We start from the raw sequence: 16,290 nt of genomic DNA, 5'->3' as shown, positions 1-16,290 counted from the left end.
TGGCAGTTTTTTCCTGCTCGTCTTTAAAATCTGGAAATAAACCATGTGTGTGTGTGTGTGTACCTGCAGCGCCTGTGTGAGTGTGTGTCCGCTGCAGTTTTCCTGTCCCAGTGTGGCCTGTAGGGAGCGCTGTACCACTTTCTGCATCAACCCGAGCTGAGTCTCCATCTGCCCCGCGGATTCAATGTCAGCTTTCAGAACCAGACCCAGAGACTCAGAAAACACAGCCGGGTCTGCAAACACAAACACCCTGCACACACACACACACACACACACACAAGTTAGTCATAAGTCCTACTAACATATCTCAACCCTGAACAGTTCACACACTCACCCTGTCACTCACACGCTCATCCTGTCACTCACACACTCACCCTGTCACTCACACGCCCATCCTGTAACTCACACTCACCGTCACTCACACACCCTGTCACTCACACGCTCACACTGTCACTCACACACTCACCCTGTCACTCACACACACACCCTGTCACTCACACGCTCACAGTAACTCACACACCCTGTCACTCACACGCTCACAGTCACTCACACACTCACCCTGTCACTCACACACTCACCCTGTCACTCACACGCTCACACTGTCACTCACACACTCACCCTGTCACTCACACGCTCATCCTGTAACTCACACAACCACCCAGTCACACACACGCTCACACTGTCACTCACACATTCACACTGTCCCTCACACACTCACCCTGTCACTCACACGCTCATCCTGTAACTCACACACTCACCCAGTCACTCACACACTCACCCTGTCACTCACACGCTCATCCTGTAATTCACACACTCACCCTGTCACTCACACACTCACCCTGTCACTCACACACTCATCCTGTAACTCACACACTCACCGTCACTCACACACTCACCCTGTCACTCACACACATACCCTGTAACTCACACGCTCACCCTGTCACTCACACACTCACCCTCTCACTCACACACTCACACTGTCACTCACACACTCACCCTGTCACTCACACACTCACCCTGTCACTCACACGCTCATCCTGTAACTCACACACTCACCGTCACTCACACACTCACCCTGTAACTCACACGCTCACCCTGTCACTCACACACATACCCTGCCACTCACATAAGAATTTCAACATAGCACCTGTAGGAAACCCACACAAACACAGGGAAAACACCCCACACTCCTCACCACAGACAGTGACCTGAGGAGAGGATCCCACCCAGGACTCAGAGCCCCTGCAGCACCCCCTGCTGCCATTCTCTACACATCCTCCCTAATGATACTCTACACTGCAGTGAACCCCAAGAAATTGCACCGAGCCCTCACCACTCCTGCAGGGGGTAGTGCTCATTCCTCAGACTGTGCTCCGACACCAGCATCCTCTGATACAGCAGCCCTGTAAACACACACACACAGTCAGGAGCAATCAGAACATCATGTTCCACCATCTACTGTAAAGTCCTCTGTAAAGACTCTCTGGATTCGATTGGATTAGACAGACCTCTGCAGGTTAGTGAGTGTTGTTCTGTGAAATCATATTTGTGAAGAAAAAACAAAACGCTCTTATGCTGCTTTTCCACTGCAGGGTCCCTACTCCACTCTACTCTCCTCCTCCACCAGGTGAATCAGGTCCTGGTTCTGGAAGCGGGTTCTTGTTTAGTGGCTGTTCTCTCGTGGTTCAGAGCGAGTCGAGTAGGGACTAAACCGTGGCGTGTAAACCTTGCAGAGCGCTGATCGTCCAGAGAGAGTCGTCACTCTACGCCACGCAACGCAGACGACCAGCACCAACTCTCCATCTGTGAAATCTCCAACTGCAGCAGAGATCACGTTTGTTTTTATCCGACTCACGACGGCAGCTCGTAAAATGACGCCGTGGTCTTTTGAAGAGGTTCAAACGCTCCTTGGATCGGTGGCCGACGAAAGAATCCAGCGAGAACCAATACACCATGAGTAAACATCGCTTAACGTTACCGAGGCCATTGTTGTGGTTTCCAAAGACCACTGTTCCCCTTAGAGACGGGGTTAGAGACGACACTGATACATTTCAGGGGGGAGCTGTGGGAAACCAACCAGGGACCAATCAGAGAGTAGAGTCCAGTAAAGACCAGTAATGTCTGTAGCATGCAGTGGAAAAGCACCATTATATTCATGACACTGCGTGTGTGTGTGTGTGTGTGTGTGTGTGTGAGAGAGAGAGAGAGAGAGAGAGAGAGAGAGAGAAAGAGAAAAAGAAAGAGACCTGGTGTGGTACGTTCTGTTTTCAGCAGTCGTGTGTAATTCAGTCCCACAGAGCAGAAAGGCTGGGGCAGTGTCAGAAGTCGTTTACACGCATCGTACACACGCTTATAGAGATCATCAGGGATATACACTGCCTGGAAACACACACACACACACACACACAGTGATTTGTTAATATTCACAAAACTAAAATCATACTAAAATATATATGTAATAATTTATTAATTATGCTTCCTGTGGTAATAGTTTCTCAGGGAGAAGTTTCTTGGGAGGGTTTTTGGGGGAGGAGTTTCTCTTTGGGAGGATCTTCCCAGGGGGAGGGGTTTCTCAGAGGGGCAGGTTTCTCACTGTGTGACCAGTTCCTCAAAGCAAAATTAAGCAACACCAGCTCAGACAACCCCAGAGATCTGAGTCCGGATCGGACTGAAATCGGACTGAAACCGAGAGCTGAGATTGGTAAAGAACAGGAAGTCATTCAGGCTGTAGATTGGCTGATCCGGACGGAAATAAAATCACAGAGGGTCTTTTGTAGAAGAAAATACCTCTCCAGGACCTCATAGACATTTAATCCCACTTTTAGTCAGCATTTAAACTGATGGAATGTGAAACTCTGTACCTGTATCACAGCGTAGACCATGGTGTGCAACAGAGGAACAATGTGGGCCTTCAGGTCGACTCGCTCTGCCTGAAATCACAACATCACAGTCTGAGTCTGAATCAGAATCAAAGTCTAAATCAAAGTCAGAATCTAATGACTAAAATTCTGATACTGAATAATACTCTGACTCTAATTTAGACGTTGATTCCAACTCAGCTCTGACTCATTCTGACTCTGAATCAGAGAGAGAATCAAAGCTGAGTCTGAATCAGAGTCAGAGTCAGTTTCAGAAATAAATTCAGAATCAGGATAATTTTATTTTGCCAAGCGTTACACATATGACACATCACAGTACAAGACACCCCCCAACACACACACACCCCGTTAGCCTTTTTCTGAACCCCCTGCCCCCGGCACTGGGAGCATTAGAACAGTCACATGCTTCCTCTGAGACCTACGACATCCACCACTGCCTCTTTTCACATCGCAGCTAATGCAGAGTCACAGGAGGAGAGCGCTGACCGCCCAGGTCCGTCACATCAGCCGACACCGCGCCGTGTGCTGAGGAGAGGGAGGGCGATGTCCCACCCATCGACAGAGTGAGAGAACGGAGAGAACAGTGAGAACAGTGAGAACAGTGAGAGAATGGAGAGAACAGTGAGAACAGTTCAAGAACAGAAAGAACTGTGAAAACAGTGAGAGAACAGCGAGGGAACAGAGAGAACAGTGAGGGAACAGTGAGGGAACAGAGAGAACAGTGAGGGAACAGTGAGAACAGTGAGAGAACAGAGAGAACAGTGAGAACAGTGAGAGAACAGAGAGAACAGTGAGAGAACAGTGAGGGAACAGATAGAACAGTGAGAGAACAGTGAGAACAGAGAGAGAACTGAGAGAACAGTGAGAAAAGTGAGCGAACAGAGAGAACAATGAGAACAGTGAGAGAATGGAGAGAATAGTGAGAATAGTGAGAACAGTGAGAGAACAGAAAGAACTGTGAAAACAGTGAGAGAACAGTGAGAACAGAGAGAGAACGGAGAGAACAGTGAGAAAAGTGAGGGAACGGAGAGAAAAGTGAGAACAGTGAGAGAACAGAGAGAATAGTGAGAACTGTGAGAGAACAGAAAGAACGGTGAAAACAGTAAGAGAACAGTAAGGGAACAGAGAGAACAGTGAGAAAATGGAGAGAATAGTGAGAACTGTGAGAGAACAGAAAGAACTGTGAAAACAGTGAGAGAACAGCAAAGGAACAGAGAGAACAGTGGGGGAACAGTGAGAACAGTGAGAGAACAGTGAGGGAACAGAGAGAACAGTGAGGGAACAGTGAGAAAATTGAGAGAACAGAGAGAACAGTGAGAACAGTGAGAGAACAGAGAGAACAGTGAGAGAACAGTGAGAACAGTGAGGGAACAGAGAGAACAGTGAGAGAACAGTGAGAACAGACAGAGAACGGAGAGAACAGTGAGAAAATTGAGGGAACAGAGAGAACAGTGAGAACAGTGAGAGAATGGAGAGAATAGTGAGAATAGCGAGAATAGTGAGAGAACAGAAAGAACTGTGAAAACAGTGAGAGAGCAGTGAGAACAGAGAGAGAACGGAGAGAACAGTGAGAAAAGTGAGGGAACGGAGAGAAGAGTGAGAACAGTGAGAGAACAGAGAGAACAGTGAGAGAATGGAGAGAATAGTGAGAATAGCGAGAATAGTGAGAGAACAGAAAGAACTGTGAAAACAGTGAGAGAGCAGTGAGAACAGAGAGAGAACGGAGAGAACAGTGAGAAAAGTGAGGGAACGGAGAGAAGAGTGAGAACAGTGAGAGAACAGAGAGAACAGTGAGAGAATGGAGAGAATAGTGAGAACTGTGAGAGAACAAAAAGAACTGTGAAAACAGTGAGAGAACAGTAAGGGAACAGAGAGAACAGTGAGAGAACAGTGAGAACAAAGAGAGAATGAAGAGAACAGTGAAAGAAAAGTGAGGGAACAGAGAGAACTGTGAGGGAACGGAGAACAGTGAGAGAACAGTGAGGGAACAGTGAGAAAAGTGAGAGAACAGTGAGAGAACAGAGAGAACTGTGAGAAAAGTGAGGGAACAGAAAGAACAGTGAGAGAATGGAGAGAATAGTGAGAACTGTGAGAGAACAGAAAGAACTGTGAAAACAGTAAGAGAACAGTGAAGGAACAGAGAGAACAGTGAGAGAAGAGTGAGAACAAAGAGAGAACGGAGAGAACAGTGAGAGAACAGTGAGAGAACAGTGAGAGAACAGTGAGAAAAGTGAGGGAACAGACAGAAAAGTGAGAACAGTGAGAGAAAGGAGAGAACAGTGAGAACAGAGAGAGAACGGAGAGAACAGTGAGAAAAGTGAGGGAACAGAGAGAACAGTGAGAGAATGGAGAGAATAGTGAAAATAGTGAGAACAGTGAGAGAACAGAAAGAACTGTGAGAACAGGGAGAACAGAGAGAGAACGGAGAGAACGGCGAGAAAAGTGAGGGAACGGAGAGAACAGTGAGAACAGTGAGAGAACAGAGAGAACAGTGAGAACAGTGAGAGAATGGAGAGAATAGTGAGAACTGTGAGAGAACAGAAAGAACTGTGAGAACAGTGAGAACAGTGAGGGAACAGGGAGAACAGTGAGAGAACAGTGAAAACAGTGAGGGAACAGTGAGAAAAGTGAGAGAACAGAGAGAACAGTGAGAGAACAGAGAGAGAACAGTGAGAAAATGAGGGAACAGAGAGAACAGTGAGAACAGTGAGAGAATGGAGAGAATAGTGAGAACTGTGAGAGAACAGAAAGAACTGTGAGAACAGTGAGAACAGTGAGGGAACAGAGAGAACAGTGAGAGAACAGTGAGAACAAAGAGAGAACGGAGAGAACAGTGAGAGAACAGTGAGAAAAGTGAGGGAACAGAGAGAAAAGTGAGAACAGTGAGAGAAAGGAGAGAACAGTGAGAGAACAGTGAGAAAAGTGAGGGAACAGAGAGAACAGTGAGAACAGTGAGAACAGTGAGAGAACAGAAAGAACTGTGAAAACAGTGACAGAACTGTGAGAAGAGTGAGGGAACAGGGAGATCAGTGAGAGAACAGTGAGAAGAGTGAGGGAACAGAGAGAACAGTGAGAGAACAGAAAGAACTGTGAAAACAGTAAGAGAACAGTGAAGGAACAGAGAAAACAGTGAGAGAAGAGTGAGAACAAAGAGAGAACGGAGAGAACAGTGAGAGAACAATGAGAGAACAGTGAGAGAACAGTGAGAGAACAGTGAGAAAAGTGAGGGAACAGACAGAAAAGTGAGAACAGTGAGAGAAAGGAGAGAACAGTGAGAGAACAGTGAGAACAGAGAGAGAACGGAGAGAACAGTGAGAAAAGTGAGGGAACAGAGAGAACAGTGAGAGAATGGAGAGAATAGTGAGAATAGTGAGAACAGTGAGAGAACAGAAAGAACTGTGAGAACAGGGAGAACAGAGAGAGAACGGAGAGAACGGCGAGAAAAGTGAGGGAACGGAGAGAACAGTGAGAACAGTGAGAGAACAGAGAGAACAGTGAGAACAGTGAGAGAATGGAGAGAATAGTGAGAACTGTGAGAGAACAGAAAGAACTGTGAGAACAGTGAGAACAGTGAGGGAACAGGGAGAACAGTGAGAGAACAGTGAAAACAGTGAGGGAACAGTGAGAAAAGTGAGAGAACAGAGAGAACAGTGAGAAAATGAGGGAACAGAGAGAACAGTGAGAACAGTGAGAGAATGGAGAGAATAGTGAGAACTGTGAGAGAACAGAAAGAACTGTGAAAACAGTAAGAGAACAGTGAGGGAACAGAGAGAACAGTGAGAGAACAGTGAGAACAAAGAGAGAACGGAGAGAACAGTGAGAGAACAGTGAGAAAAGTGAGGGAACAGAGAGAAAAGTGAGAACAGTGAGAGAAAGGAGAGAACAGTGAGAGAACAGTGAGAAAAGTGAGGGAACAGAGAGAACAGTGAGAACAGTGAGAACAGTGAGAGAACAGAAAGAACTGTGAAAACAGTGACAGAACTGTGAGAAGAGTGAGGGAACAGGGAGATCAGTGAGAGAACAGTGAGAAGAGTGAGGGAACAGAGAGAACAGTGAGAGAACAGTGAGAACAGCGAGAGAACAGTGAGAACAGTGAGAGAACAGAGGGAACAGTGAGAACAGTGAGGGAACAGAGAGAACAGTGAGAAAAGTGAGGGAACAGAGAGAACAGTGAGGGAACAGAACAGTAAGAGAACATTGAGAGAACAGTGAAAACAGAGAGAACAGTGTGAACAGTGAGGGAATAGTTAGAACAATGAGAACAGTGAGGGAACAGAGAGAACAGTGAGAAAAGTGAGGGAACAGAGAGAAAAGTGAGAACAGTGAGAGAAAAGTGAGAACAGTGAGAACAGTGAGAGAATGGAGAGAACAGTGAGAGAACAGTGAGAAAAGTGAGGGAACAGGGAGAACTGTGAAAACAGTGAGAGAACAGTGAGAACAGTGAGGGAACAGGGAGAACTGTGAAAACAGTGAGAGAACAGTGAGAACAGTGAGGGAACAGGGAGAACAGTGAGAGAACAGTGAGAACAGTGAGGGAACAGTGAGAAAAGTGAGAGAACAGAGAGAACAGTGAGAACAGTGAGAGAACAGTGAGAAAAGCGAGGGAACAGAGAGAACAGTGAGAACAGTGAGAGAATGGAGAGAATAGTGAGAACTGTGAGAGAACAGAAAGAACTGTAAAAACAGTAAGAGAACAGTGAGGGAACAGAGAAAACAGTGAGAGAACAGTGAGAGCAAAGAGAGAACGGAGAGAACAGTGAGAAAAGTGAGGGAACAGAGAGAAAAGTGAGAACAGTGAGAGAAAGGAGAGAACAGTGAGAGAACAGTGAGAAAAGTGAGGGAACAGAGAGAACAGTGAGAACAGTGAGAGAACAGGGAGAACAGTGCGAGAACAGTGAGAAGAGTGAGGGAACAGAGAGAACAGTGAGAGAACAGAGGGAACAGTGAGGGAACAGTGAGGGAACCGAGAGAACAGTGAGGGAACTGAGAGAACAGTGAGGGAACAGAGAGAACAGTAAGAGAACATTGAGAGAACAGTGAAACAGTGAGAGAACAGTTAAAACAGTGAGAGAACAGTGAGGGAATAGTTAGAACAGTGAGGGAACAGAGAGAACAGTGAGAAAAGTGAGGGAACAGAGAGAAAAGTGAGAACAGTGAGAGAACAGTGAGAACAGTGAGAGAATGGAGAGAACAGTGAGAGAACAGTGAGAACAGTGAGAGAATGGAGAGAACAGTGAGAGAACAGAAAGAACTGAAAACAGTGAGAGAACAGTGAGGAAACAGGGAGAACAGTGAGAGAACAGTGAGAAGAGTGAGGGAACAGAGAACAGTGAGAGAACAGTGAGAGAACAGAGGGAACAGTGAGAACAGTGAGGGAACAGAGAGAACAGTGAAAACAGTGAGAACATTGAGGGAATAGTTAGAACAGAGAGAACAGCGCTAAACTCAGCCCCAGAAACACACACTGAAGGAGCAGGTTCCTGTTTTATTTCCATTTATCTATTTCTATAACACTCTCCAACTCCACTGAACCATAACGCTTTATTTCAGGCTCTGAGCTCTTTCTGGAGCTTCTTTATCTCCACTCACCCACGGACGCTCTCTGGGTTCCAGGGTTCCTTCTGAAGAACGCACTGTTCTTCAGGAACCTGTTAATGTCGGTGGAAACGTGCCAAACGGCTCTAAATCAGGTTCATGAACAGGAATTGTTCTGGTTCCTCTTTGGGGAAAAGTACGACCCGTGACGCCTGTTGTTTTCTGACACTGACCTCTGAGGTCACACCCGGAAACATCCTCTCACTTTTCTGGAAGTTTCTGTGAGTGCAGTTTTGTTGTTGTTACGAACCACTGGCTCTGATCTGTCACTAAAATCCTTCCTTTAATCTGCCACCACAAAAAATGCAGCGGCATTCATAACAACTCATAAAAGTATGAGTCATCTAAACTCACTCCTAAGACCTGCGTGTGACAGAACCGATACTGCTGACCGGACACTGCGCTGGAACCCCGTTCCTCTTGCACGGTCAGTAGGAGAGCAGCCTCCTGCGGCGTTCTCACAGCAGGGGCCGAGGCGGATTAGGACTCCCGCAGACGTGGAGCAGAGGGGAGTTAAAGCAATTGATTTTATCCAGTCATTGAGTGATAATCAATGATCATGGAGCCTCTGCACTCAAACCCAGACCTGCACTGCTTCATCACACACACGGACCACAACATTAAGACCAGGCACAGACGACAGCTCCCACAACGTGTCACTTACAATTACAGCCTGCTTTAAACAGGTGCTCATAATGTTCTGGCTCATCTGTGTAAATGTGTAATCACACACACACACACACACACATTGATTGTTTTGATTAAGTGTAAGCTTGGATTGCAAGGAATGTGTTTATGTGCGTGTGTGTGTGTGTGTGTGGGTGTGTAACACTCACGCGCTCCAGCTCCTTCACAGCCACACGGACCAAGGCCAGATTCCACATGGGATCAGCCTGAACCTTCTTATGTAAAGTCCATCTCAGCATTCCTGTAAACACACACACACACACACACACACACGCACACACACACACACACACAAATTATTCTTTCCTAATATCAGAATAAACCCAGCCACACTATTCCAGTGAGTGTGAGTGTGTGTTTGTGAGTGTGTGTGTGTGTGAGTGTGTGTGTGTGTATGTGTGTGTGTGAGTGTGTGTGTGTGTGTGTGAGTGTGTGTGTGTGTGTGTGAGTGTGTGTGTGAGTGTGTGTGTGTGTGAGTGTGTGTGTGTGTGAGTGTGTGTGTGAGTGTGTGTGTGTGTATGTGTGTGTGTGTGAGTGTGTGTGTGTGAGTGTGTGTGTGTGTGTGAGTGTGTGAGTGTGTGTGTTTGTGTGAGTGTGTGAGTGTGTGTGAGTGTGTGTGTGTGTGTGAGTGTGTGTGTGTGTGTTTAAGTCTGTGTGTGTGTGTGTGAGAGTGTGTGTGTGTGTGTGTGAGTGTGTGTGTGTGTATGTGTGTGTGTGTGAGTGTGTGTGTGTGAGTGTGTGTGTGAGTGTGTGTGTGTGTATGTGTGTGTGTGTGAGTGTGTGTGTGTGTGAGTGTGTGTGAGTGTGTGTGTGTGTGTGAGTGTGTGTGTGTGTGTGTGTGTGAGTGTGTGTGTGTGAGTGTGTGTGTGAGTGTGTGTGTGTGTATGTGTGTGTGTGTGTGTGTGTGAGTGTGTGTGTGTGTGTGAGTGTGTGTGTTTGTATGTGTGTGTGTGAGTGTGTGTGTGTGAGTGTGTGTGTGTGTGTGTGAGAGTGTGTGTGTGTATGTGTGTGTGTGTGTGTGAGAGAGTATGTGTGTGTGAGTGTGTGTGTGTGTGTGAGTGTGTGTGTGTGTGAGAGAGCATGTGTGTGTGTGAGTGTGAGTGTGTGTGTGTGTGAGTGTGTGTGAGTGTGTGTGTGTGTGTGTGTGTGTGAGTGTGTGTGTGTGTGTGTGTGTGTGTGAGTGTTAGTGTGTGAGTGTGTGTGTGTGTGTGTGAGTGTGTGTGTGTGTGTGTGTGTGTGTGTATAGTCCAGTATTATTTGAGGTTATAGCCCAGTCCCTCATTTCAGTTTATCAAGTGTGTTGTAGATTTAATAAATCCATACGATGAGAAGAACATCTGGAAACACACTCTCTCTCGCTCTTCACTCACAGCACAGACACTCACTACTTTTTGGACAAACATCCTTTTACTGTTTTGTGTTTATTGTGATTCAGGTCCATTTTAAATATTAATAACAATCCCAGGTGTTCGCACAGTGCTGTACAATTAGCCTCAGATCAGTCAGCATCGGTTATTAATCACCTTCAGAGACAGAGCTTTTTCAGTTCACCACTAACACGTCGGGGTGGTTTTTTGGAAAATGCAAATGATTCAGTTTCATGAAACACAAAGGTAAACTGAGCTGCTGACGGCAGGAAGTCCAGAGAGACACCGTTCCTGTCTCTCTGCTCAGAGCGAGACACCTACAGACAGATAAATATGCGACAAGTTGGCGTCTCTAAATATAAGTCAGGACCTGAGAAACTCCCGTCATCAGAGGAGTCGACCATCTGTACACACACCGCTGTCACGCAGTCACACACCAGTACAACCTCCACAATCACCGCCGCGCCGCACAGGTACCACACAGGTACCACACAGGTATCACACAGGTACCACACAGGTACCACACAGGTATCACACAGGTACCTCACAGGTACCACACAGGTATCACACAGGTATCACACAGGTACCACACAGGTATCACACAGGTACCACACAGGTACCACACAGGTATCACACAGGTACCTCACAGGTACCACACAGGTATCACACAGGTATCACACAGGTACCACACAGGTATCACACAGGTACCACACAGGTACCACACAGGTATCACACAGGTATCACCCAGGTATCACCCAGGTATCACACAGGTACCACACAGGTATCACACAGGTATCACACAGGTACCACACAGGTATCACACAGGTACCACACAGGTATCACACAGGTACCACACAGGTACCACACAGGTACCTCACAGGTACCACACAGGTATCACACAGGTATCACACAGGTACCACACAGGTATCACACAGGTACCACACAGGTACCACACAGGTACCTCACAGGTACCACACAGGTATCACACAGGTACCACACAGGTACCACACAGGTACCTCACAGGTACCACACAGGTATCACACAGGTACCACACAGGTATCACACAGGTACCACACAGGTATCACACAGGTATCACCCAGGTATCACCCAGGTATCACACAGGTACCACACAGGTATCACACAGGTACCACACAGGTATCACACAGGTACCACACAGGTACCACACAGGTATCACACAGGTACCACACAGGTATCACACAGGTATCACACAGGTATCACCCAGGTATCACACAGGTACCACACAGGTACCACACAGGTATCACACAGGTATCACACAGGTACCACACAGGTATCACCCAGGTACCACACAGGTATCACACAGGTACCACACAGGTATCACACAGGTATCACACCTGGACGATGAGCCCCAGTGTGGAAAGAGTCTCAGGTAACACAGAGACACAGGTGAGTGACCTCAGGTAAGTGTGGTGAAGGGGTGCTGAAGGGTATTTCAGGTAAGCGTACACTCCAGGTAAAGCACACCACAGGTTAGAGCAGTGTGATTGGCTGAGAGAACTAGAAGTGCCCGTACTGCAGGATAATATCACACTGACCAAAGCTCTTCACGTATTACTCCGCCACATACACACAACTCTAAACAGGGTGCCGAGGCACGCCTAGACCTTTCAGTCCACGTGGAACTGGTCCAATCCCAGTTCAGATACAGATTATGACCTGTCTCTCTCTCTCTCTGGTGAGTGTGTGTTTAGGTGTCTCTCTCTCTCTCTGAGGTGAGTGTGTACCTTTGTTGAAGGCCGGTTGTAGAGAGTCCAGCTCCCTCAGAATGGCCTGGAGGCTGCGGTAGATTTCAGAATCGAGGGCTGCAGATTCTAAAAACATAACAAACATTTAATCATCTGATGAATAATTACCCTGCTCTTGTACAGCTCAAACACACACACACACACACACACACACACATGTAAAGAGAGCATGAGGAAAACCTGTTCTTGACATTTGAAGGTGGTGGAAGCAGCAGAAACATTTAAGAACTTGGAAATAAAAATGTAAAAAAACTTCAGACAAAAGTAAAAACTATGATTACGTTATTGTTTTATTTTTAAACATAATTATTATTATGTAATTATTATTATATAAATATCATTATTTTTATAATAACACCACGTAGGGGACGTGAGGATAATAAACTCATGGATCATAAAGTGGGACATCAGACAAAAGCGGATGAAAATGAAATACTGCTCCACCACATTCAGAAGAAAACACTTTCTAAAGCTCCAGCGTCTCTTTTTCCAGCAGCTTCAGTCTGACCTCTGTTCTGTGCCTTTCTTTATTATTCCCTTCTTTCTTCATTTGCTCATTTTCCTTCAGGATCAAGCCTCTATCTTTATCCATCTCTACCTCATCTCTGAGGGAAAAGTGATCCACGCTGCAGTTAAATATTATATTAAACCTGAACGGTGTAGGACAGAGACGTCCTCAATCTCAGACCGAACAGAACCAACCATCAGCTGGAACATGGACGTTTACAGTTCAGAGGGATCCTCAGGGGCCAGGGTTGGGACATTATCAGGTAAAAAGTCTTTACAGTGAGATTCAGGCCTAGAATTCAGACAAAACGCAGAGGACAGCTGTACGTTGTTGCTGAAGGATCCACACCCCGCTGTCCACACTGTCCACACGGTCCACACAGTCCCCGCTGTCCACACTGTCCACAAGGTCCACACGGTACAAAGTGTCCACACGTCCACACGGTCCACTCGTTCCACACTGTCCAAACTGTTCACACGGTCCACGCTGTCCACGCGGTCCACACGGTCCACTCGTTCCACACTGTCCAAACTGTTCACACGGTCCACGCTGTCCACGCGGTCCACACGGTCCAAAAACTTCATCCTGAGGCATTAAAGCACCCTCCCTACATTTCCCCTCATTGGACTCTCACCTGTTCTGTCCCTGAAAGAAGCCCCATGAGGATGAAGATTCACGTCTCACGAGGTGGAGACAGCAGAGGGTTCGAGGTTCACAGCTCAGAGAAGAATATTGTAATGAGTTTGTGTGGACAAATGGACAGAGTGCAATAACAACAGGGAGATTATGTTGAAAATGTATGTATTTGTCTTTTCTGAAAATCAATTAATATGAATTCTACAGATCATTTCTGACTCCCCTCTCTATCTATCTATCTATCTATCTCTCTATCTATCTCTCTATCTATCTATGTCTATCTATCTATCTCTCTATCTATCTATGTCTATCTATCTATCTATCTATCTATCTCTCTATCTATCTCTCTATCTATCTATGTCTATCTATCTATCTCTCTATCTATGTCTATCTCTCTCTCTATCTATCTATCTCTGTATCTATCTCTCAATCTATCTCTGTATCTATCTCTGTATCTATCTCTGTATCTATCTCTCTATCTATCTCTCTATCTATTTCTCTATCTCTGTATCGTCTCTGACTGAGGACTGAGGACAGAACCTGAAAGGACAGGTGTGTTCTCACCTGCTGAATCCATACTGTCACAGCCAGCACCGCAGTTACTGTCTACCCACAATGCCCTGGGACAGGCTGGGTCAGGTGGGAATTATCATCTCACGGCCAAAAGTCACCCTGAGGGACACACACACACACATCAGCAGGAGTCGGAGCAGTGTGTGTGATTCAGAACAACTGACCGAAACATTTAAGAGGCTGAATGCCATCAAATCTTTAGAGCAATGTTCACTAACATCTAGTGTAACACTTTCCAAGAAAAGCTGAGAAAAGCAGAGAGGAACACAGTCCTGACTTACGCCCTTCAGCTCAGAGGAAACACTGCAGGAGCCGTGAAGGGTTTTATATTTAGAAATCAATCACACACACACACACACACACACTGCTCATTAATTCATTTTCTCTCACACACACACACACAGTTCATCCTACACACAGATGTTTTTTCCCCCCGCGGTGAGAGCAGAGGAAACTTTATCACATTTCATCTCTCCGGCTCTCTGCAGCTTTACTGAGTCTCAACACACACACACACACACACACACACACACACACACACACACACAACAGCTTGTACAGCTCTGGAGCTGGACAGTGTACTACACCATCAATCTATTTCTTATTTACCATAGAACTTGAAACAAACATACACACACACGCGCACACACACACACACTCAGACACACACACACACACGCACACACACACACACACACTCAGACACACATACACACACACACTCAGACACACATACACACTCCTCTAAAAAGTCACAAAAACAGAAACTAACTCATTTCCACTGAACCAGGCATATTTCCGACAGCTCACAAACACTCTGAGCACCGGCACACACACTCACTCACACAAACACACACACACACCTGCATCCACACACACACACACACGCACACACTGCACCCGGACAGATTTACTGAAACAAATCCATTCTTACCTGGCTTACAGTTCTGGACCACATTAGTGCACATGGACACGGTCGAGACACACCGACACAGAGAGAGAGGAAGAGAGAGAGTGAGAGAGCGTGAAAGAGAGAGCAACAGAGCGGGAGAACGAGAGAGTGAACTGCACTGAGTAAGAACTTCCTCTAACAAACTTTCACAGGCAGCGTGAGTTAAAACTGAGAGGGAGGGAGGGAGCAAGCGAGAGAGAGAGACAGAGAGAGCGAGCGAGAGAGAGAGAGAGAGAGAGAGAGAAAGAGAGAGAGAGAGAGAGAGGAAGGTTACTGTCCAAGACACAAAGCAGGAACAGATCCTGACTAAATACAGACTGAGTGACCACACCCTGGTCAGAGAGAGAGACAGATACTAAATGTCCTGTGTCCCCAGACCGGACAGAGTGTGGTCACTGTGAGACAGGTGAGGCAGAGATAAGACTGGTGAGGCAGAAATGAGACAGGTGAGGCAGAGATGAGACAATGGAGACAAGTGAGGCAGAAATGAGACAAGGGAGACAGGTGAGGCAGAAATGAGACAAGGGAGACAGGTGAGGCAGAGATGAGACAGGTGAGGCAGAAATGAGACAAGTGCGATGGGTGAGGCAGAAATGAGACAAGGGAGACAGGTGAGGTAGAGATGAGACAGGTGAGGCAGAAATGAGACAATTGAGACAGGTGAGGCAGAAATGAGACAAGTGCGATGGGTGAGGCAGACATGAGACAGGTGAGGCAGAAATGAGACAATGGAGACAAGTATGTATCTGTATCTTTACACTTATATAGCGCCTTTCTAGACACCCAAGGACGCTTTACAACACTGCTCAGAACACTCAATCCACACACACACTGGTGAGAAGCGGCAGCCAAACGCGCACAGCGTACTCTCGACCAGGAACGACCGTCCACCTGGAGGACTGCATCGGGCACTAGGGTTTCACCCAGGACAGAGTGCCAATCCATATCTGGGCTCACACTCATACACCAGGACAGTTATTAGACAGAAGCCAATTCACCTACACTCCATGTTTTTGGACTGTGGGAGGAAACCGGAGTCCCCGGAGGAAACCCACGCAGACACGGGGAGAACATGGAAACTCCACCCAGATGGGACTTGAACCCAAGATCCCAGCGCTGGGAGGCGAACGTGCTAACCACTAAGCCACCGTGCCGCCTAAGTGAGGCAGAAATGAGACAAGGGGGACAGGTGAGGCAGAAATGAGACAAGTGCGATGGGTGAGGCAGAGATGAGACAGGTGAGGCAGAAATGAGACAAGGGAGACAGGTGAAGCAGAAATGAGACAAGGGAGACAGGTAAGGCAGAAAT

At 46.8% G+C, this 16,290-nt stretch overlaps 1 protein-coding gene across 4 annotated transcripts in view; it reads right to left on the bottom strand.

Moving 5' to 3' along the window:
* Positions 1-16,290, bottom strand: part of LOC136690820 (phosphoinositide 3-kinase regulatory subunit 6) — a 39,429-nt gene that overhangs the window by 13,294 nt on the left and 9,845 nt on the right. For 2 of the 4 annotated variants that reach the window (XM_066662855.1, XM_066662854.1), the window contains exons 2-8: positions 14,021-14,128; positions 12,292-12,378; positions 9,311-9,402; positions 2,862-2,930; positions 2,247-2,379; positions 1,334-1,403; positions 64-250 (exon numbers count right to left, since the gene is read on the bottom strand). In XM_066662855.1, the coding sequence (XP_066518952.1) occupies positions 64-250; positions 1,334-1,403; positions 2,247-2,379; positions 2,862-2,930; positions 9,311-9,402; positions 12,292-12,378; positions 14,021-14,033 (651 nt within the window). In that variant the 5' untranslated portion in view covers positions 14,034-14,128. Of the gene's footprint in view, positions 1-63; positions 251-1,333; positions 1,404-2,246; positions 2,380-2,861; positions 2,931-9,310; positions 9,403-12,291; positions 12,379-14,020; positions 14,129-14,963; positions 15,118-16,290 lie in introns of those variants that run through there. The other 2 variants (XM_066662853.1, XM_066662856.1) reach the window with 2 other exon arrangements.

Source organism: Hoplias malabaricus, chromosome 3, assembly GCF_029633855.1.
Source record: "Hoplias malabaricus isolate fHopMal1 chromosome 3, fHopMal1.hap1, whole genome shotgun sequence".
Lineage (NCBI taxonomy): Eukaryota > Metazoa > Chordata > Actinopteri > Characiformes > Erythrinidae > Hoplias > Hoplias malabaricus.
The sequence above is the reverse complement of the archived record's forward strand: the minus strand, read 5'-3'. Positions and strand labels throughout refer to the sequence as shown.